Source organism: Harpegnathos saltator, unplaced genomic scaffold, assembly GCF_003227715.2.
Source record: "Harpegnathos saltator strain DR-91 unplaced genomic scaffold, Hsal_v8.6 scaffold119, whole genome shotgun sequence".
Lineage (NCBI taxonomy): Eukaryota > Metazoa > Arthropoda > Insecta > Hymenoptera > Formicidae > Harpegnathos > Harpegnathos saltator.
Window position 1 is genome coordinate 1061634 of NW_020229894.1, and position 23252 is coordinate 1084885.

The following is a 23252-nucleotide window of genomic DNA, read 5'->3' on the forward strand; positions in this document are numbered from 1 at the left end:
CTCGCGCGCGCACGCGTGCGCGCCCGTCACGTGCGTAATTTACGGCATTAGAAAATCGAGTTAATAGGACATAATAATTACATCGGAATTAATTCGCGGGCAGAGAAATGACAATAGCGCCATATAATGGCATTGTATAATCGGTGCATTGGCCGTAAGACAAATTTAACCGTTTGCGTGATCGAGATCGTTGCAATATCCGGCGGAATATCATCTCGTCGGCGGGAAAAGTCGATAAAAGTATTTATTTGGCAATGCGCAATTTGCGAAGTACGTTTCGATAACTCTGCTTGATTTCCGGACGGAGTGCGCGGGCGTATAGTGCAGTGAATTAAAATAAACAACATCTCACTTCCGCCCGCTAGTCTCCGCAAATCCGCGTAAATCCGCAACCCATAAAGGACGTTTGGAAGAGAGAGAGAGAGAGGGGGGGAGAGGGGAGAGAGAGGGAGAGAGAGAGGAGAGAGAGGAGGAGAGAGAGAGAGAGAGAGAGGAGAGAGAGAGGAGAGAGAGAGAGAGAGAGAGAGAGAGGGAGAGAGAGAGAGAGAGAGAGAGAGAGAGAGAGAGAGAGAGAGAGAGAGAGAGAGAGAGAGAGAGAGAGAGAGAGAGAGAGAGAGAGAGAGAGAGAGAAGGAAAGAGAAAGAGGCGGAACGTTTGTGTTCGCGACTAGCACGAACGTTTCCTCTCTTTCGAGAAATTTCAATCGCGTTTCTGTAACATTTTGTTTTTGCGGAGTCCGTAGCACAGGGAGGCGAGCTAAAATTAAAACAAATTACATCAAAAGAGATATCGAAAGGGATTTAATTTCGGACGAATCCTCGCTGCGCGGACGTTCGCGCGCGTGTGAGAAGATCCGCGTATTGAAATCTCGAGATTTCATCTGGCGTACGAGGCACCAGCGCGAAACAAAGAGCCTAGTCGACAAATTCAAACAAACTCGATAATGAATTTGCGACAAACCAGCTGTAAACACTCCTTGTTGTCTCTCTTTTTCAGACGCTTCGTATACAGATCTCGTGTACACACAGTGGGTATATTCCGCAGATTATCGGCGATTAATTTTTCTTCGTTCGTTCACCAACGCCTACGACAATCGACAACTCTTTTTCACCGCCGATTTATGATGAGATAATGATAATAAGAATATACACGATGACTACGAAATATCTAATTGCGTCAAATCTTGCGGATGAATTCCTCAAATAAACTCGATTAATTTGAGTCGGTCACTTGACGAGAAACCGACGTCCATTTATATCTTTTGAATTTCATTGCTTTTGAACATCTTATCAGGTAAAATCTCATAAGTGAAAATCCCGCCCGAGCAATATTGATATTGCGTGTGCTGCGTGCACGTCGTTTGATCGTTGAATGTACTACGAGCTGACTACGAAGATCCAGATTCGTTTTGCGTATCTCAATATGTGCTCGAGATTGAGGCTTAACGTGATGTATATGCTGAGGACACACGCGCTAGTTCCCTCAAATTGGCATAATCGAAAGACATTAAGCGGTTGATCGACTATTTAAAGCGACACGTTTAAGTCTCGAGACGTCGTACTGCGGTTCTTCTCACCGCAAGGTGCCTGTCGAGGGCCATTAACCTTATTACGCACGCTTAACCCGTTCACATCAGAGCACATTTACTACGCGGATATCTCCCATAATGACGGCAAGTTCTTTTCCAGCAAATTTTGAAACAGTAAGAAAATTACCTCGGTTCGCTTAGAGCCTTATCTCAACTAATATGAACTTTAGTTTATCGTCGCGAAAGACGATGTTCATAAAACGAGAGGAATACATTACATTCAGCAGCGTACAATAGCACACACGTATTATATCATATTAATTATTTTATAATATAAAATAATAATCAAGTAATTTTTGTAATGACGCATTTATCAGTGTTCATATTTTACACTTCACCGCGTGCTTTCTGTATATTAATGTTTTATCGAATATTGAGTCGGTCATTGAGCGATACCTTTGTTTCTAAATTTCTTTTATTACTTTTTCTTGGAACGTGCAACGGCAATAGCCAGCAAACGAGGTGAAAATGTAAAATCAGGCTGAAACGGAAAAAGCCGGGTCCTCCGAAATAGCGCGTAAACGGCCGGCCGGTCACTCTCCCTCCTCCTCGCGATTTCTTTTTAACGTTCATCAAGGCGTTTATAATATTAATGCGGAAAATCTGCCTGTCGCGCGAACGACGCGTATTAATCCGTAATGACGTAACAACACATTTGCCGCGCGATAACTTCACCGGATGACGCCCCTTGTGCGTTCCTACGAGGTGGAAATAAAAGTCTTTCGCGTGTACCTGCTGCCGACGCTCAAAGCGAACAATAACGGGAGATCATGTGTGGAGAATTTTCTTGCGTTCTTATGAGCATCTCGAAAAGGAAGGGTCCTTTCTCCGCTCCCGTCGGGGTTCATAAGCCGCACAATAGGGCCAATGACATGCATTCTCGTAAACCCCGGCGAGGCCGCGGGATACCGCGATTGGATCTCTGCGTGTTGTCAAAATTGTATTCTGGGGAACTCGGAACGCCGGATGGAAGAATGATGGCCGCGGATCACTGAATGCCTGGATAATGTTGGAGATGCGTGCCTGATCGATGTCTTATTTAACGGAATATTCCGAGATTTATCGCGCGATGATTACGGCAAAAAACAAGAAAAAGAAAAACGAAAAGAAATATTCCAATTGCCATTTCCACGCAAACACATATCGCACGTAATTGCTATCGCGTTGCCTCGGGTAATCGGGCCGGAAGTGGATACGTACATTCTCCAATCAGGACACGTTATCGTTATCTCTGACGTTTAATGTACAGGAGGATTTTAATCACTGAATATGAATTTTCATTTAAGAGTTTCTTTTGACGGAAATTTTATTTCGCGACAGCTTTGAATTCGATTTAATGTGGCGAATTATTAATAATTATATGTATTTTATTTAAATATAAAATATATAATATATACATTACTTGTACGTTAATACGTATGTGGATTTAATTTTTTGAGATGAATGAATTTCCGGCACGTTTTACTAATTAAACGTTAAATTGAAATTCTGATAAAATGATTTATGTCAATAAGGAATTATATGTATGTCGTTATATAAAATCGAGCCCGAATTTCCTTTTCTTGAAAAAAAAAATCGATTTTTGGAACAAACGGAACAGAAAGATGATTCGTCAGCTACTGTAACTCGTTATGTCGTCTAATAACGGCAGTTTTCGGTTTGTTATATAACATTGCGCATTTTTTCTGTCATATATTTACGTAACGATAATATCGTTATCGTAACGACTTGCAGAATCCCGCTACTGATGTTTAACGACTCGGCAAAGACTCGCGTCGTACGCGAACTGTCCACACACGTAAATTTTAATTCTTACTAATTCTTATTAATATTAGCTGCAACATTTCTCTCTCCTGCTCCCGATTCTCTCTATTCACACTCGTCTCGTATCACATGCACAGAACGCGCACAAATATTCATTTAATACGGCACGTTTAATGAATATTCCCCTCAGATTGATTTAACTACAAGCGGAGAGCTTACAAATTCCGCGTTCGAAAAAAGAAGATACGACATCACATGTCACAAAGGATCGTACGATTTCCAGCAAAATCTAACGACTGATGTTACCGTGAACACGCACGCGTGCGCACGCCCGCTCAGGAAAAAATAATAGTTTAAAAATGTCTTCCGATGGAATACCGTTGTTCACGTCGATGTCGCGGTTGCCTTGAGGCAGTCGTCTGAAACAGCGAAGTAATTAAGGAAAATGTCACCGCGAGCATTCGTTTACCGACGATTGCGAGTGCGTGCGCGCATCCGAATAACGGCCAGATAACGTGGGCTCTAGGTGGTCCGCAGGATGCATTCGTAATTTCTTGCACTGCTTTTGAAAGGAATCTCTCTCTCTCTCTCTCTCTCCCCCTGTCTTTTTCTCTTTCTTTCTTTTTCTTCCTATCTCTCACCCATCATTGGACATCCAGCTCGAAAAAGATGCGCTCGCATTGCCGACGACAAGAAGATCCCGTAGCTGCCGGCGAATAACGATCGCAGGTTCGCCGGTGCCTTTCATATGTATGTACAACGACGTCGCGTCTCTGCGGATCATCTCGACTGTCTTCCGCTTGCTTATGTATTTATTCGATCAGATTTGAATAATTGGCCACTCGATAGGGCCGTCGTTTAATAAACTGAGCTAACTTGTCTCTCGCGTGATGAATTCGCCGATGAGTGAAAGAGACTGAAAGAGTGCGCGAGAGAGAGAGAGAGAGAGAGAGAGAGAGAGAGAGAGAGAGAGAGAGAGAGAGAGAGAGAGAGAGAGAGAGAGAGAGAGAAGGACGAGGAGAGCAATAACGAAAAGATTCGAAGGATCGAAGGGGAGAAAATCGTATTATTTCGACAGAACGACGTTAAGAACGAGGGCGAAACAGTTCGCATATTCGCCGATACAGAATAATCCCGTTAAGACGTAGTAACGAGAAGGAGAGAATTCTCTTTTCGACGGAGAGGAAAACTTATTGTTCGCGTCGAGGCATTCACGTTCGAGTGTTGTCTTTATATTGCGCTATTAGGGACACCCGTCGTTATCATTATCAGTAGGACGTAACAGCGGCGGAAGTCTTCCCGCGGTGAGCCAGGGACATGCATTCTCATCAAGCGAGAGGACGACAAGCAAATCTCGTGAGTGCACCTGCCGGGCTGGGTATTAGAAGAGCCGGGACACAACTTTCTGTGAGAGCAAGCGCGCGGGAGAGAGCGATCGCTTCTCGAAATGTTTCGTCGCGTCTTAAACGCGCGACGACGCTCGCGCGCATGCAATGCTTATAACGCGCGCCTGCACGTACACGAGGAGTGTTTCGACGAAAGTTTACAAAGCAAATTATATGCTTCGATAATCGCGTCCCAGGCAAATGTTATGATTTGACGCGAAGAGCCTTGCGGTTAGCACGGCGCGAGTATAACTATATTCCTGTTATTGCAGCATAGATATTTGGCGCGCGCGCGGTTACGGTCTTTCGGCGGTTTTCATTTTGCACACGACTTTCATGACCATTCCGCGGTTTTGCTTTCGCGGCAGCGCGCGCGGGTGCTCTTTGAACAATTCGAAATAACGATCGAAATGCTGTTCTTACCTTCACACGGCGCGCGGCGCGCGGCGCGGATTTGGATCGTGGGTGCTTTCAGCGCGCCGCCGTTCAGAGCAACCCGCGTTTGTATTTCCAGCCGCGTCTGGCTACTATCGCGCAGCCACGATTTCGACTCCACTCTGTCTTCCGACGGCTCGTAATTTCCGAGTTTCTGCACTTTCCTCGTCGTTACCCGCGGCTTTTCTTACTCGTGCGCATCCCCTGCGGTTGTGCGCGCTCGCTTGCGGCAGGTGAGCGAGTATTGTGCGATTTTTCGTGTTTGTTACGCGCACGTTGACGTAAAGCTGAGATACGAATCAAGAAGCGTAGCCGGCGTATCCGCTTGCGTCGGTTTATAGAAATGCGCGCGTACCTCACCGAGTGCATCAAGAGGGAATTTCGAGATACAGCCGGACGTACATATCGACAACTCGCGAGAGTACACGCTCTCTCGCTCTCTTTCTCTGTCTTTCACTTCCTCCCCCTCCCTACAACTCTATACTCTCAACAAGACCGCAAACAGCGCGGCCATGCTCCAGAAATAAAAGGAAGAGCGGCGGCGTACATGACGCCCTCGTCGACTTGCGAAAAAGTACAGCACGGCACACGGCTGGTAATGCGTTCGATCCGAAAAACCTCCATGGCGGATTCGTCAGTTATGTTCAGCTGCGCGTCGGGATTTAGCGTAAATTTTATTACATCATCGAGACACCGCGACCACTGTCGGTGGTCCACTCCCGGGCGTCCGTATTTTTTCAAAGCCAAAGGCAAAACGCCGTGCGCTTTGCCGACGCGAGCGCTTTGGATGATTTTCCGCCTTTCACTTTCACAATAATCGAGCCTCTAATTGATAAATACGGACAAACTTGTTCTTGAATTCTTGTCACCTGCCAACGTGTAATTGGCCGGGGAACGTTGGCCACGCGAGGATTTTATTGAGTTGCTCTTTTCAGTGACTTACCTTGAGTTCGATGCTCTTTTGTTGTCGCACTGTTGTTTTCGATGTTGCAATTACTGCCGCCGTGACGCCGCTGATGTCACTCGTCAAACTGGTTTGCACGCGTTTCCTGCAAGAAAGACGAAGAATAGGTTAGATAAGTAGCGCCGATCTAACCTGTATGAAATCCAGGCTAACATTTCCGCGCGATTACGAGCTCCGTGACCTCAATCTCCGACTCTTTGTCAACTCATCGCTAATTGTGCGCCCGAAGCAAGTATTCCGCGTAATTCAATGCGGCATTGTCGTCGTACTATGATATTTACATTATATCAACGCGTTCGAGTGTTTGAGACCTACGGTAAGCGTTCGGCGGTAATTTTCAGCGATACAATAACCTCGCTTATTCGCCAATTTACGAGTCGTATATTTCACGAAAATATATATGTATATATATTTCACGAAAATACCGTTACGATGCAACAGCACTCGAAATTCGAGCAACTCTGCGGTCGAGATCTCACTTACTGCCTGTCGTTGGAAGAAACGTCGATCGGTCGGACGGTGGCGCCATTAGTCGCCATCGTCAAAGCGGCAACATCCCCGGTGTTTATCGTGGGCGGATAGTTCGCAAGTGGTCAAGTCGACATCTCGTCTCATCTGAGCGTGAAAGAAAGCCATCTCGCGTTCAAGGTGAGGACGTTAAATATCCGTGCGGCGATATCGAACGAGCCACGCGACATTAGCCGGCAAATATCAAATATCTTACGCGACATTAACCGCGCTACGTGCATACGTCGGCGACACGGCGTCGTGTGAAATACGCCATTTCACAAGTTTACCCAGCAACGCTCGTCGGAGCAACCGCCATCGCCGCTCTTCACGCCCTCCTCCGTCCTACCTTCGGAATGTTGTGTATCATTGTCGTAAAACAAACATTCGTCCGCAACAACGGGACGAAGGGACGAGAGACAGAAAAACACAAGTCGCACGCGCGTCGCGGTCGTTGAGGCGTTAATCAAAAGAATGCGCCATGCGGAAGCCACTCGCGTTCGCGCGCTGGGCACACTTCGCGGATGCTTCGGCCGCCGTCGGCAATCTTCGGCCGCGCTCGGGCGGGCGACCGGCGCGCGCCCCGTGCCCCACTCGCGCACCGCTCAGTGCTGGTCGTGCAGTCGTCGCGTCTTTATCCTTTTCACGCTTGGCTGAGTGAAAAGTCGACCACCGCGCGTACCGATCATCCGTTCGAAGTGAACGACGATTCCAGACTGCGTGTAGTGTCGTCGCGAGCCGGTCACTGCACCGGCAGTATTCACACGAGACGTCGCCGCGTCGAGGAGTCTGTCGTGGAGTTTTGGCGGCAGTGAAAATCCGCGGCAGCTTTTCCCCCGGACTCTCTCCCTCTCTTTCTCGCTCTCGATCAGTACTGACAATCAAGGGGCGAAAAAAACGTTGCCGGCGCGGGTGACGTGAAGTGAGCCGCGGCGCTCCAATTCGCAACAAGTTGCAGGAGTGCTTTCAAGTGAGTCTCAACGGATTCTTCGCCTCCGTTTCTCCGTTCGCGAGTGTGTCGTTCGTTCGTTCGTTCGTTCGTTCGTTCGTTCGTTCGTGCGTGCGTGTGTGTTCGTGATCCAGAGGATTAATGCGACGATGATCCCGTGAGGAGCCGCTGTCAATCTCGACGATGGCAATCGGATCTACGAGCCTGGCACGGACTGTGGCCAAGAATAGCGATCGTACTCGATGGTTATGTCGCACGCCGTGATCGCGATTCCGAAAGATTCTTTCCAAGGTAAGAACGACCGTGCACACACACACACACACATATTCTTTTTCCTCTCACCTTTCTCCCGCGTTTCCACTCCAAATTTGTATGCGCGCACAGATGGCAAGAGAGGAATGATCGATGGGAAACATTTGCGAGAGACTAACAATTTGCATAAGCGTCGTATAATAGACGATATTTCAGCGGAGCGATCAATATGGCGAGGTTAATGCTTTATCGTGCTAATAAATGGGAGCTTACATTGTAAATGTTAATCATTAGCTGTTGAGCCAGGTTTCACCCCGAATTCGCGATCGTACACGTGATATTACGCGCTAATTGCGCAATGTATATTTGCCCCGAACGGGCAACATCGAAGAACACACGTTTTCGTTCGGCCGGAACGGAATGTACGCTTTTCCGTCATGCTTCCGGGCACGGAAAATTATATTTCATCGGAATAATTTTCTCGTATCGTTGATGCGTACGGCGGTGGCCGGAGAGGTATGCTCCGTAATGCGATTATATTACCCGCGTAATTCGACGGGCAGGATCTCGTACGCAAATGTTCCCTGTTGACCGGAGAATTGTAAAAACCAGCCAGAGAATTGCTAAGTCGCCGCGCGCGCGTCCTCAGGCGGTCAAGTACGTTTGAAGGACTCCCGTACTCGTCTCTCTTTCTCTCCTCGTACGCTACGCGTTCGGCACGATTTACTCGACGTGCGCCGCTGAGGTATTATTTCTCAACGGCACCGAGCCCCAAAAGGGCGGGGGGAGGGGGCTTGGAAAACTGGGCGCATTCTCTCCGTACGACGCACGTCGTATGTTTATCTCGTATTATTTCACCATTAAAATTCCCCACCTGGGGAGGGCGCTCGCTCGTCCTCGGCGATCCACCCCCGTCGTTCACTACATCCTCCTCCTGGCGTAATGCGCGGAATGGAGGACAACGGCGACGCGCGACGTTCGTAATTTTTAATTGCCGGACCGCGGAGTTAACTATCGCGCGGCGCGTCTTTTTTTCGCGAGGGCGTTCGGCTTTGTCGGTGCTCGTTACCGCGTCGTCCCTCGCACTTTGTGACGTTCCGTCTCTAATTTCGCCGACGACCTGGTGGTGTGTGCGTGTCAATTTGACAAATTTTTTAATTGTAACGCCGAACACATACGACCGGAGGGAAACTCATCGGCGACTGACGACGACGACGATGACGACTCGTGTCGTCAAAATAAATTAGGACGGCATACAATGAGATCTCTGGAAAAACGGAGTTGGTATGAACGAGCGAACGAGCGCAAGATATTAATGCACACTGGACCACTATTGTTTGTTCTCAATTAATCGGCAATACGAAATCGGTGCGGGTGTAGAAATGAAATAATATTATCGCGCAACAATCGGATGCGTCCTCGGCGTGTATCGCGTTGGAATATAATGAGATATTATTTGCTGTCTTAAAGCGGCCATACTGCGCACTGCATATGTCAATACGAAATATTGGAAATATTGTGTTACGACGTGGAAATATCGAGTCATATTTCCTGCTTTGCGGTGGCGACGCAGCCCACCCACCGCTAAAATATTTATGAGCGGCAATAGAATTGTATTACGATATTCACGTCATTACGTGTGTACGTAAAGTGAAACACAGAATAATATCGCGAGCGTGTTTGCGAGCGAGCGAGTGAATGAGCGCGAGACTTCCTCCACGATAAAATCGTAAATTAATCTCAATCGTGACGCGTTGCTTTTTGACACGTTGCTTTTCATCGCTCCCACCTTCATTCATGTATCATAAATCTTAGACGATTTGAAGAATAAATACGCGTCGTCCATCAGACACCACACACACACACACACACACACACACACACACACACATGCACACACACACGGAATCGCAGGTCTGTTAAAGCAACTGCGCGAATTCGGTTCAATCTAATCCCGCCGTCGGAATTTTAATCTTTGTAAAATTTCCATGTTAAATCGGCGCGCGGTGTCACCAAAGAACGATCTTTCCTCGAAAGGGAGGAGGGCCCTTTTCGGTCGCAACGAACGAGCGAGCGCCGTTGCGATCAATCGGTCGGACACACGATAATGCCGAGAACAGTTACGAGCGTATTACACGGGACTCAAATTGGACGCTTGTCACTCGTTGACTGGCAATTTTCTCGAAAAAGGCGCGCGTTGCCAGTCACGAAAACAATTTGTGCCTTTGTACGATCGGAGAGATGAAAGAGCTCCCTATAAAAAAAGAGTCCCGGCGCGTCGGCTTCAGAAATTATACCTGTTGGGGGATACGAGGGCCTGGCAATGAAACCGCTGATTCGTCCTTTTCTTTTGTCGCGCCGTTGCTCAAGCATAATTTGCTTCCCGATGTATTAATCGCGGCACACACGCACACACCGATGTTCGATACGGATTGTTAGCGCGCTGTTGAAAACGCGCATATTTTCGAGCCGCTCGTGTATATTTCTTATTCCAAAAACGATTATATTGTTATGATTATTAATGTAAACACGATGTATTCCGGGGTTTCGCACATAAATGTCTACTTGCGCTCATGTGCTTATTATTTTACACGGTTAAACCTGTAACAGATTCAATTCTGTGCTACTTTCCGGCGCAAAGAGTTGACAATATTTTCACTGATAATTTTATCGGTAGATAAAACGTGGGCCCTTTTGTATCGGTAATTACTTTAGTTTAATGGAGCGATTCGATTTGATTAAATTAAACATAAATCCGCTTTATGCATCGGCCAGCGCGGGGCCCGGTCATGTGAATGAAACGGAGCCGGCGGGTCGCGCTCGCGGCTTTCGCTCTTATTTATCGGGGACGAGACTCGGGAAAGATACGGGCGGGAGATCGAGCCGGGGTTGTGGACGTGTGGGGCTCTCTGGCGCGGTTTGAATTTAACGCGTTCGAGGCTACCATTATGAAAATTTCGGGAGCACACCGCGACAAAGGGCGCGGGTAAGAAAAAGCATGTGTGCTCGCGCGCGCGCGCACGTACGCATTGTAATTCTTCGTACGGACATGCAATTCTTCATACGCCTGCGCGACGGGTTTAATACCTACCTCTCGACGCAGCAATGACATTTACAAGCGCGTATGTGTCCCTCGACATACGAAAAACAAACGCTACGCACGGTAAAAGCGGAAGATTATTCGTACGAGCCGTACAAACTACAGCTCGCGTTCGCCCCGTGCTTTCATTTTAACGCAAATGCTTTCGCTTCTACTTTCCACTAAAAACATTCGCGTCACTTCTCTTCGTGCGGCTCTTTGATCCATGTATTTCGCGTCCGCGTTTTTCCACACACACACACACACACACACACACACACACTAGCCGCTCTCCAATTTGTCGTTGTCGGTGTGTGTGTGTGTGTGTGTGTGTGTGTGTGTGTCACGTCGTCGAATTATCGGAGCCTGCGAGTTAAATTTCAACAAAATCCACCAAAGTTAAAAAGCAGCAAGTGGCGTCCAGGAAAGAGAGCGTAAGAAGAGGGGAGAGCGGGAGGAGAGAAGCATCATTACGATCCGGTTCGATGTAATGGCAAAGCGCGGAATATCCTGCGATTTCCGCGATGACGATGTCGCGCACGAAGTACACGCGGCGTATGCAGCGCGGCGAAATTCTCGCGGTCATTAAATTCACCTATTGTCAATTCGGTGCGCTTATAAACGCGCCGAGACGACGATGGAGGAGATCGTTAGGGCTCGATCCACGAATCCTCCTTTCCCCCTTCAGCTCCCTTGCCGGTGACCGCCGAATAGTTCCGTCGGTGGGCGCGTCGCTGCATTTACATGGAAATCTGATGGGTCTCTCTCTCTATCTCTTTCTCTCTCTCTCTCTCTCTCTCTCTCTCTCTCTCTCTCTCTTCCTCTCCCTCTCACCCTCTCACCCTCACCCCCTCTATCTCTCTCTCTACACGGGTAGACGATTACATACATTCCTGGCATTATGCTGTTTCATCGGGAGATTCTGGCCGCGATCTGTCCTAAGAATCCCCGGTATTTTGCATCGCGGCGCATCTAATCCGCGCCGCGATTTCGACGACGCAGCACTGGTTATGAAGCTTGTCGCAAATCCGTCGAGAGAGAGATAGAGAGAGAGAGAGAGAGAGAGAGAGAGAGAGAGAGAGAGAGAGAGAGAGAGAGAGAGAGAGAGAAATATGTGCACGTGATTCTTACGCGATTACGGCGTGTCGTCATAGTCGTAGTCGTCGTCGTCGTCGTCGTCGTCGTCGTGTTGAATCAATCTAATCGCGAGATAAGCTCGTCCGGGCTGCGCGGTCGTCGTTGTGTGCGAGGCGAAAGCGTCGCCGAGGAAGGATATCGCGGACATAATTCGGCCGAGATGTCGAGGCCACCGGCGCTCTCGCCACGCGACCCGATTGGAGGATGATGAGGAAAGTGTAATCTGAAATCGTCAACGTTTCGAAACGCAACAATGCTATTCCGCTTGTCCCACGTTCAATGCGAGATACGGCGACGAGAGTCGTCTTATTTCCTGACTGAGTCGATATCGCGCGCGTAAACGTCGTACGAGAAGAAAAGAGCGGAAGAGAGAGAGAGAGAGAGAGAGAGAGAGAGAGAGAGAGAGAGAAAAGGAGAGAAAAGAAGCGAGAAAGAGCGAGATAAAATCCCGAGGTGGAGATGGGCCGCTTTTACTCCTGAACGCGAATTACGAGCGAGGATCCTGGCAGAGAATCCACCTGCGTAAATTGCTCCGCAAGAGCGTCCGCTTAATAAAAATTATTTGGCCTCGAATTCGATTCTCCGGCCGTGCGCGTGAATTACCGCGGGTATCATTTTGGGGGTATCATGATTGTATCATTAACAATGTATGATGGTGTTATCGCTGTAGATTACTGTCGGGAATCGTTATCTGATATTGGCGAATTTTGCGGAATTGCTGCGCAAATTTTCGGTTTGCGGTTTTAACCCTCGGATCGAAACGGATCGGTCCGGTCACTTCTTTCACACAGGCAATCGTACGACGTGGAATAATGAATCGTAATTTAGCGGGTCCCTCGCGATATCCGCGCGCGGAACGTGATTGAACCGTTAATTAGTCTCGAATTAAACGGCTCGATGCGGTCCACTTGCGATTTTACAATTTTACAATGCAATTTCTCGGGCAATGCACATTCTTCGATATACGCTTGGTTCGTTCGTCCGCTCTCTCTCTCTCTCTCTCTCTCTCTCTCTCTCTCTCTCTCTCTCTCTCGTTCAATCGATCGATCGATCGATCGTTCGTCCGTTCGTTCGTTCGTCGCGAAAATTGATGGCATTTTTTACTTCGTTAGATACCCGGGAGAAAACGTGAACGCGGAGCGAGAGAGAAATTAATTATTTATTCCTCTAAGTCTCACTCGCGTAAAGTGATTATCCGTCGGCACAATTATCTGTTAGCGGCATCGAATTAAGCCGCTCGATTTGAAGTTTTTGCCACTAACTGTGTCGTGGAGTTTTAAACGTCGCACGGTCGCACTGCGAAACTGTGCTTGTTTCTGGATTTTACAGCGGCGCGATGTTTCAAGTAAACGACGCATATACGTCGGACAACGTCGCGTTCTGAAAAAAATTGCGGCAACTGCATAATCCGTGTCTCGTCTGTTTGCCATGTGATTCTGCCCTTTTTAATCAACGGTTTGCAAATCGCAGAGTACAAAGATTTCCGCGTTGTCCGTCCGGACGATATTTCCGAAACGCGAAATTACGTTGCCGTTCTCGTTATTCTAGGGAGGCCTCTTCGCGTTGTTTGTCGATTCGTTAACGCGACGCCATGTATTTCGCGACAATTGTAAAAGCGCAAATTACGATTGCGCGATCGGGACGGGGGGTGGGGGAGGGGAGCAGTTCGCGTTCGCAAAATGCGATGAACACTTTCGAAAGGGGCATCGGGTTAGTGCGGATTTCACCGTTTTCACGCGGTTGTTATTTCCCAAGTGATTGCATTATGCAGATAACGATAACGAAGTGTGTCGTGTCTCTCAAGCCGACATACATCACTTTGGTATAATCGAATGCGACTCGCGCAAAAATTTTACACTTTTTCGCGATTTTCTTGCTGTTTCATTAAAGCTGTTTCATCAAAGACTGTCAGATCAAGAGTACTGAGCTACTGAAGACATAGAACAAATACCTTTAAGAAAATCATATCACAATGCTAATATCCACTCTATCTCTTGACAATTTTATTGCTATCGATTAACAGTGTATCACTTTTCAATTTTATTAAACCATCCTAAACGACCGGAAGAACGATTACGTGCGATTTACATGGCCGAAAGTGATTTCAATGAATCCACCGTGAAGTCTCTACGACTTCCAGAACTGAAGATGTTCGAACTCGTCGACTTTCAGAACTCAAGATCTCTTAGATATCGTACCACCCTTGAACGCACACATGTCGTCGTTTGTTTGGTCAAGTTTGCGCCGCGTGCTCGTCAAAAAAGCGTAATTTTGGACAGCTCGGGCTTTACAAAATTCGTAACTCGTGCCTTGGTTATGTGAAAACTACGTAAAATTACATTGATACGAGCCTAGAAAAAATGGTTATATTGCCTCTATATTGAATCCCTGTCGTATAGATTTTCCTATAACCGGCTGTGACTTATTTTCCCTGCATTGATATATTTCCACATTTTGTAATCGATTTCTCACAAATGCGTAAAGATACGCCGATGCGGTTTGGTTATTTTGGTTATTTTTGACGTAGATGCGATCCTTATCACATCTATTTCGACATTTTATACACCGACGTGAACCTAGCAAACAACTTAATAAAAAAACAAAATTCTTAATACTGTTCGATTTTACTTCATTTGTACCTGTTTGTACCACTTTTTGTTTCGTTTGTACCTCAAAGAATAAAAAGATAGAGGGGGGGGGGGAAATAGCCAGCAAGCAAGTATAAGATATCTGAAAACGGCCAACGCCATCCGAAAGAGAATCGTTTGTGCCCGTTTACCTCCCTTCAAATTGTTTGTACCTCAAAAGAATCGGAAGTACAGGATCTTCAAAAAACGTCCAAGAAGTACTTTCGTCAATTTTTGAGATATCGCGAAACGGCCATCGCTATTCGAAAGAGAATCGTTTGCACCCGTTTGTATCTCCCTTCAAATCATTTGTACCTCAAAGGGACCGGAAGTATAAAAGTAACCTTCCGACGTATTTTGAAGATCCTGTACTTCCGGTTCCTCTGAGGTTTGAAGAGAGGTACAAACGGGTACAAACGATTCTCTCTCTCTCGAATGGCGTTGGCCGTTTTCGGATGTCTTATACTTGCTTGCTAGCTATTTTTCCTCCTCACCTTATCTTTTTATCCTTCGAGGTATAAACGAAACAAAACGTGGTACAAACAGGTACAAACGAAGTATAATTTTTTTTCTTTTTATCGAGTTGCTTGCCAGGTTCTCACATCGGTATTTTATACTCGGTGATTCCTGTATTCTACATTGATTTATTTCGTTGCTTAATTTCTCACTAACGCGTAAAGGGCATGCACGGATCTTAGTTATTTTGGACCTGGATTAAATCCTCATCACTCATGTTTCGATAGCTTATACTTGGGTGACCCGTCAGTTTCGCATCGATCGATTACAACGTCTTAGAGTTAATAGCTCCACAACGCGTAGCGCTACGTTGACGTAGTTTGTGAGGATCTTAGTTATTTTGATTAGATTCTTGCAACGGATATTTCAATCACGTACACTTGATGTTCCGTATTTGCTGCATCGCCTCGTTACTTTTGTCAAGGATGAACAAATAATTTGTAAAATAGCGCGTAAAATCACTACCGTGATAGCATTAAAAAATACGTCTTTGATTTACATTTTATGATGTTGTCTTGTACAGCGCTGTACTTCGCTCTTAACTTTACTCTTAAGCTAACACAGCCACTAATTTTAATGGAATAGTCGGAGCAAAAGAGAAAAAAATGAGGAACACAGCAGCGAATTTGCGACGGGAAGGCATTTAATTTCCGCGCAAGTAGCGTTCGATCGCGCTAAAGTTGCCACGCTAGCTTAATGGACGTAAGTACATCCCAAGAAATGTGTCCTCCGATAATCTACTTTAATTGGTACTGGATACAAGCTCGGGCGAACTTTGGCCGCTTTTAAAGTTGTCTCACGAATACCGTCGAGATTTACGGGGGAAATGCAAGTTTTAATACATTAGAGAATGCGCGCCCTTATGACGCTCTTTTTAACGCGCCCGAGTCGGGTAAATAGCGCGCGAGAGGCGGCGGGTCTGCTCGAATTAACCCTTTCGTTGCGGAAAGTAATATTGCTCAAACTGCCATTTCGTCCTCCTGAGAGGGAAGCAGCTCGCGAGATAAAAGAGGCACGCGTGCGCCGCTCCGCCACTTTTTCCAAAACTGTAAGCCCCGATTCACAATAGGTGTAGTAAGCCTTTGGCCTTTTACTCTAAGCTGGAAACTATGACTTAATTCTCGGCTAAAAGCCGAAATTCCCCGCTGCTGCGAGAAGTCGTAATCCTTAAGCTTGAAGCGAGCTCGTCAGATTCCAGCTGTCGGAGGCAGCGTGAGAAATATTTTTTCGCGGAAATCGTAGGACTTGGGGAGGCGAGGGGGGGGGGGACGAACGACCAAGAGCTTATTACAGCTCACTGTGGACCGGGCCTAACAGCGGCGCTTCGCGTCGCAAACTATACCATTAGCCGAGGAGCATCCTCACACTCGGGAGGAGTTAATAGAATCGTACGATACGATACGTGACGATATAAACGAGCGCGAGGCACGATATAACGAGATGGTGCAAGATTGGCGGTGGCGGTGGCAAGTAGCCGGAAATAAACTTGTTGCGCGAGCTATCGGCAAATAAAATAATAACTGGAGCACGCGGAATTCGATTAAAGCGACGATCGCGATATTAAACGAGGCGCGCGCCGTGTGTGACAATCGACGAGCCCTGTCGCGTGTGTTAAAAAGTCCAACAAGAAGCACACACTGCGTGTCGGGCCGTCGCGCGGCGGTGGATACGTGCGCGCGATGTGGCGATATATTTTTTCCTCCTCCCCCCTCTTGCCGCTGCCGCTGCTGCTACTCTCCCGCTTCCCTCCCCTCTCGATTTTTGTCGGTCGAATTATCGCGCGACGGAAGCAATTGCACATCGCCGGATGAAATATTTTCCCACCTGTCTTCCTCTCCTTCCGCGCCGCTCCCACGGGGACGCGCCCGTTGAAAACATTTCGCGAAAACGGGCCAGACGGAAAGGGACGCTTTTCCTCCGCTGTGGCAATTTTTTCTGCTCTGTTTTCCAAAGAGGGGGGAAAACAGCGACGTGATTACGCCGAATGCGCGCGCGCGGCGTCAGCTATCGGGAGGATTTGAGCGGCGCGGGCACCGATTACGCGATCCGGCGGACGGGCGGGCGCGCGTCGTTGGAACTGCGTGCGTGTCGTTGCAGGTGAGAAAGGAAAATCAGCAGAATAGAATTCGAGAGGGAGCGCCGCAAAATGGGTAACGCGAGAGCTCGCGAGCGTTACATTTGCAAGGGCCGCAATTTTCGGAAATCGCGATATCGCGCTGTTACGCCGGCCGCGAGCGAATTCTGCATCGGGGAAATAAACGATGTTTCACAGCTGATAAACTTGAGCGCGTCGGTGTGTTTACCGCTTGCCTAACCGATTAATATACTGACTGTTTCGCGAGCGAGGCTTGTTTTCGACGTCGAAGGTTACTCTGGATGGTTGAAATTTTGCCCGCCGTGCGCGGAGCAAGAATTCAGATTTAGCGTCGCCCCGCGCGCGTGTCGTCGGCGCGGCGGAGGGGGGGGAATTTCGGAGTTCGGAAACTCGTCTAAATTGGCTCCGTAGCTCCTCGAAATTAAAGGAATTTTCTTCATGCCGCGTGTTCGGATCCCGGAGCAAGTACGTCTCGGCTCGTTTCTAACTCCGCGGGCCGCGGGCGTTCTTTCGCGGGATCTCACATGCTTCTCATTCCGCGAAAAACAGGCGAGCGCGTAAAAGGAATATGCGATCCTCTCGGTAGTAAATAACGAAATGTGCTCGTGAGCGGTGCTCGTGATTTATCGATCCTGTTCATCGTCACGATCATTCATGGTGGATCAACGTGCCGACGTTTTCGTGTTCGCAGGTTCAACGAGGGAAGACCGGCGGCGACGGCGGCGGCGGGTCGAATGATAAGTTGAGGAGCGGAGGACGAGTTCAGTCGCGGCAATGAGAGTTTGAGTCGCACGGGAAGTGCTTTCAAGAGTGCCTGGGTCCTGGTTCGCGCGCGTTTCGTCAGCGAAACAGAGTGAGAGGGAGAGAGGAGACGGAAGACGACGAGTGCTGTAAAAAGGAAGCTGAGAGAGGAGCGAGTGTGTGTGTCGCTGACACGCGCGCGCGCGCGAGTTGACGCGACGCGACGCGACGCGACGCGACGTGACGCGCGGCGTGACGTGACGTCGGGGCGTCGAGATGCCTCGAGATGAGATGGCCACCCCCGTTGGAACCCTCGCGTCACTTCTCACGCTCCTGCTGTGTGCTTTCAGTAGCTGCCATGCCAGGATAACCAATCAGGAAATCGGTGAGTGGCTCAAGCTAAAACAATTTGTTATTAACGATCGGCGCCGGCGGCGAGTCTCTGAGGGATACACGGGGGGAACACAGGGGGAATTTGTTATGTACTTATTTAAATTATTCGACCGGACCGGGCGTGATTAAGCGCTCGGAGAAATTTGCATGAGCGGCGACATCTTGGACACCGGTAATCCGAGAGGATAGGAAAATGGTGGAAGAAAAAAACGAGACATCGTCGTTAACGTCGGAGTGTCTCCCGATCGTTCCAATGTATGCGTGTATACCCGAGTCGAAATTTTGTAGAATCGAATCTTACAAGCGATGATTTGTGCTCCCGATATAATGCTCCTTGCGCTGCAAACTTTGCTTCTTTTTATCTGTTTAGCTTCGTTATTGCAATCGAGTCCCCAAGTTGAAGTATCTATTGATGCGCGGCATTATTCGGACGTTCAAATCTTTCCCCTTACAATTCCTCTCCTTTCAGTCTTTTTGAATGTTAAAAAATAAAAGTAAATTATCAGTGGCCACATTACGGTAAAAAAGAGAAATTTTTTTGTCGTTTTTTTACCACATCCACATTAATTCTTGTTGAATTATTTAATATTTGTTCATTGTGCGTTCTGCAGTAAAATAAATTATACAGTTTATTACGCATTGAAATTGAAAATGAACGTTCAAATTCAAATCGAATATCATAAAGAAAACAATATTGAGATTTAATTGGGCGATAAATAAAATTTCCAATATTCCCATTCCCTCATTTTGTAAAAGTTCATACACGTGGAGATGATCCCTTTTTAAGCCTTTGCGCGGAGTAGGTGGCAATAAGTAACCGTACGTAATAGCAACGGATGAGACAATGCATATAGCCTGTAGCGTAATCCCGAGATTCTCCATTGGTTCTTCAAGTTGGACGAAACTTGCAGGGTTAATGTAGGAGCGAAATTTCGACCTGGATATACGCTATCGCGCGAAACACCGTTAAACCCTTCGCCCAGATATTAGTCTCTGCGGAGCGTCGCGATGTTTTTCCGACACAAACATCTGACATGTTTTCATACCTTTGATCGAGAGAAAGTTACAACTTACGATCCTCCGCGGCAAAGCCATTGTCAGTGCTCGGGATAGAAAAACAGTCGATGCGAGTGAATCCGCGGCGGAATGTGGTATTTCTTTTTTTATTTTTTCAGGTAAAAGCTCGGTATGTGGTTTGAAAAACGGACGAAAATCGCGTGCCAATGCACGCTCGCGCAACGCGCTTTTTTTCCCAATATGTATCGGTAATATAAATACGGCCGGTCGTTACGTCATATCGACGCTGCCCAGCGCGATATTGAATTTGTGGTGTGGCTATATGTGCGTTTCCGAAGAGTTAAATAATGGAGAGCGACGGTGTTTCGCGCGTGTTTTCATTGGTCGCGCGTGGCGATTCTTCCGTGTGTCCACGGAGCGTCGCATCCTTTGCCAAGCATTGCGGCCATTGCGACGTCTGAGAGATATCGTACACCGCGAGAGCAGTTGTTTTCATCTCATCGTTTCATCATCATCATCATCATCATCGTAATAACAATAATAAAAAGCGACTCGACGGTAAAAGAGTCACGACGGCATATTACGCGACCTGCGCGCCGCGTGTGCGTGCGACTGCACGCTAAAAACGGGCATTCCCCGTCGAAGCGACGAATATCGACTGCTCATTACGCGCGATCTTGTTTCGACGCAACCGCGCCCTGCGCGCGCGCGCGCGCGCGAACGTTGAGTGAATCTATCACTCTTGTCAATAGATAATTCTGACGGTGAATTATTATTCACTGTCGATTGTTGCGCGCAACTCGACTCGACGTCGGAGCAGCGGCGTTACGAAACGCACGATTTGTCTGTCATTTTCGACATGTTTATGTTATTATTCTGTCGACGGTATATATATATATATATATATATACGTACTACAGGCCAGCTCGCAAATAAGATGTAAATGCAATCTGTCTGCGTTGAGAGGCAGATTTGAAGAAAAGTCTCAACTCAAACAATATCATGAGCCATTAAGCGCGTCTTTCCTTCCCGCGCAATTAAATGATTTATCGCAAGTTTTACGATCGCTTATCTTCGAGAGTTTTATAAACGCGAAAGCGCGGTGTCGCGCGCGAGAGGAAAAAAACCGTCTTTATCTAGGAGAAGCTAATGGGATTGTATAATGTTCCCCGGCACACTGAGACACTTTTCCCTATATCACTTTTTTCCCCTCCCCCCGCCGTCTCTAATATGTTTCGCGGCGCGCGCCGCGGAACTCGAAGTGAAATGTACCCGCGCGGCGCGCGGTATACGTGTATACATACATATTTCTTAATAATTCCGACTTTCTTTTTACACGAACGAGCCGAGGCACGCGACACTCTTTGCGAGTCGGACATTATTCCAATTTTCGCTAGCGTCGCGCCGCTTTGTGTACCGCGGGACAAAGCGACGTATACTTTTGTTGCTAACGTGGCAATTGAATCACCCGGTGACAAAAGCCACCGGGTATGCCGACCGCGTAATTTCGTTCCTCGGGCGTGAAAATGAGGGGTTTTTAACCCATTTTACACACCGCGGGTCTAACGAGATCGCCGTGTCGTCGTTATTTTGTGGACCATCAAGGCCGAGCGCCGTGCTGCATGCGAAAAGAAAATGCGCGGCGGACTGTTTCAGGATTCGCCACCCTCCCTGCACCCCCATCTCTCTCTCTCTCTCTCTCTCTCTCTCTCTCTCTCTCTCTCTCTCTCTCTCTCTCTCTCCCCCTCCCTCCCTCCTCTCTTTTCCTCCTGCCTGTCTTCCTCTCACGCGAAATTACATTGTCGTCCTTCGAGACGCGCGGCTCCGAATTTTCCGTCGATAAATCATTTCATCGAAATGGAGATTGTTGGAGGTACTCGCGCATACTGAATCGTCTTTCTGACGTAATTGTGAAAATGTATTTAATTGTCTCCGGCTGCTATATCAACTGAAAATTGAACTGGATCAACTGAAAACTGAAAACGGTCGGCGCGAATATACGCGTTTCCCGGGATGGAATATCCGGATGAAATTTAATATGAATTTTCGTCGAAAATGCGTCTCGCAGTGAGAATCTCACGATACGCATCAGATTATTGTTGTAAATCAATTATAATATATCGTATATATTTGTCGCTTTATATAAAACTCCACTTATATAGGAAGATTATTAATGGTCGATAACGTTCGCACACATACACGCTCGAACGATCGTTTACGATATCGTTTTTCGAAGAAATTCTCAACGACGCTTCGAAAGAGAGATCGTAGTTTACGGATTTTTTTCTTTTCACATCGCAGCCCGCAAAAGTTTCGAGAATTCGGAAAGATCCGGAGAAGTTACGAATGTGCCGCTCTCATGCCGCAGATTCGAAGAAGTATATAAATTTCGCGAGTTTTTTACTCGAAGACCTCTCCACCTCGCGCAGCGGCATCACTCCAATTAAAAAATTGACTACGTTACAAATTGGTAGACTGGCGCGCTTCAATCCAGTCTGGTAATTCATGTAGCGCCGGTAATTACCAATTCCGCGGATGTAATTCTATACATCGGTCGGACCGATTCGAGTGACCGTAGGTTAATTTCTTAGACAAACTTGCACGCGCTTAAAGCTCAACGCGATCGCGGACGTCAGCAGATCAGCTGCGTGCAGTCAGGCGGATTCGTTTCGCGTTTAAATATTTACCGATCGACCGGATCTCTCTCCCCCACCCTCTCTCTCTCTCTCTCTCTCTCTCTCTCTCTCTCTCTCTCTCTCTCTCTCTCTCTCTCTCTCTCTCTCTCTCTCTCTCTCTCTCTCTCTCTCCTCCCCCTATCTTTCTCTCTGACTCCCTGACTCTCCAAAAGCTCGTAGTGCTTCTCACGACGGCAACAGCAACAACAATAGGGAAACAACAACAACGAGAAAATAAGTGAGTTGAGATCGGAGTGTAGTTGACGCGTTACTCGCACTTGGCCGCGCCAAAGTCTAAATGACGTCGAGTGTGTTTTATTTAATGTTGAGCGCGCGAAACGGAAGTAATTACGGATAGCCGGAGCGTAAAGGTAGAAAATGTGGTTCGTGAGATCGAGGGTTTCCCAGACTCCAGCGACTAATTAAACGAGTTCGGGCCACGTGGCTTCGAACATTTCGATAATTGTAGATTAATTAAAATTGCGAGGAGCGCGGCGGCCGTAACGAAGAACGGAACTGAATCCGCCGGCTCGACTCTATCGCGAGGATGTTGAATCTGCGGCGAGACTGCGGGATCGAGCTTGCGGGCTCAATGAAACGAAAAATGTGGGAAGCTTTTAGCGGCGTCTCGCGATTTCGCGCATGAACGCGCGATCGTTGATTGTTGGCCCTCCTCTCCGCGACGCTTACCTCCCCTCGGCGCGACCTCGCTTTCGTCCTCCTCGTTAATCCAAGCAGCTGTGTCTTTTTTATGATACGCCGATATTTTTCGCCGACATCAATCCGAGCCGTGACGAGCGACGTGTACCTTTCGACGTGCATTTCGAATCGGACATTCCGCGAATTTATGACGGACACGTTCGTTAAAATGGATGCACCTCGGCTCGGAATCGCGAATCTTCGATCCCTCGCCTCGGAGGGGTACGAATTTCCGAAATTTCCCAACATGACCTTTGTCTCTCGAGAGAGAGATTCACGGTGTAACTTATTAATCCAAAGTGTAAAAGAAAAACGCCGGTGTGTGGAGAAGCGTGCGCAGCGAGAGGCGAAGCGCAGCGCAGCGCAGCGCAGCGCCGAGGGAGACGCCTCGCCTCGTAAAGTTAATATAAAATACGAACGCGCTCGCGA

The 23252-nt window shown here is 47.7% G+C and overlaps 1 protein-coding gene across 10 annotated transcripts in view; it reads left to right on the forward strand.

Moving 5' to 3' along the window:
• Window positions 1-7243: 7243 nt before the first annotated feature.
• LOC105187725 (nephrin) overlaps window positions 7244-23252 on the forward strand; it is a 294355-nt gene continuing 278346 nt past the window's right edge. For all 10 annotated transcript variants that reach the window (XM_025304396.1, XM_025304402.1, XM_025304420.1 and 7 more), the window contains exons 1-2: window positions 7244-7883; window positions 17990-18424. In XM_025304396.1, coding sequence (XP_025160181.1) covers window positions 18316-18424 — 109 coding nt within the window. In that variant the 5' untranslated portion in view covers window positions 7244-7883; window positions 17990-18315. The remainder of the gene's footprint in view (window positions 7884-17989; window positions 18425-23252) is intronic.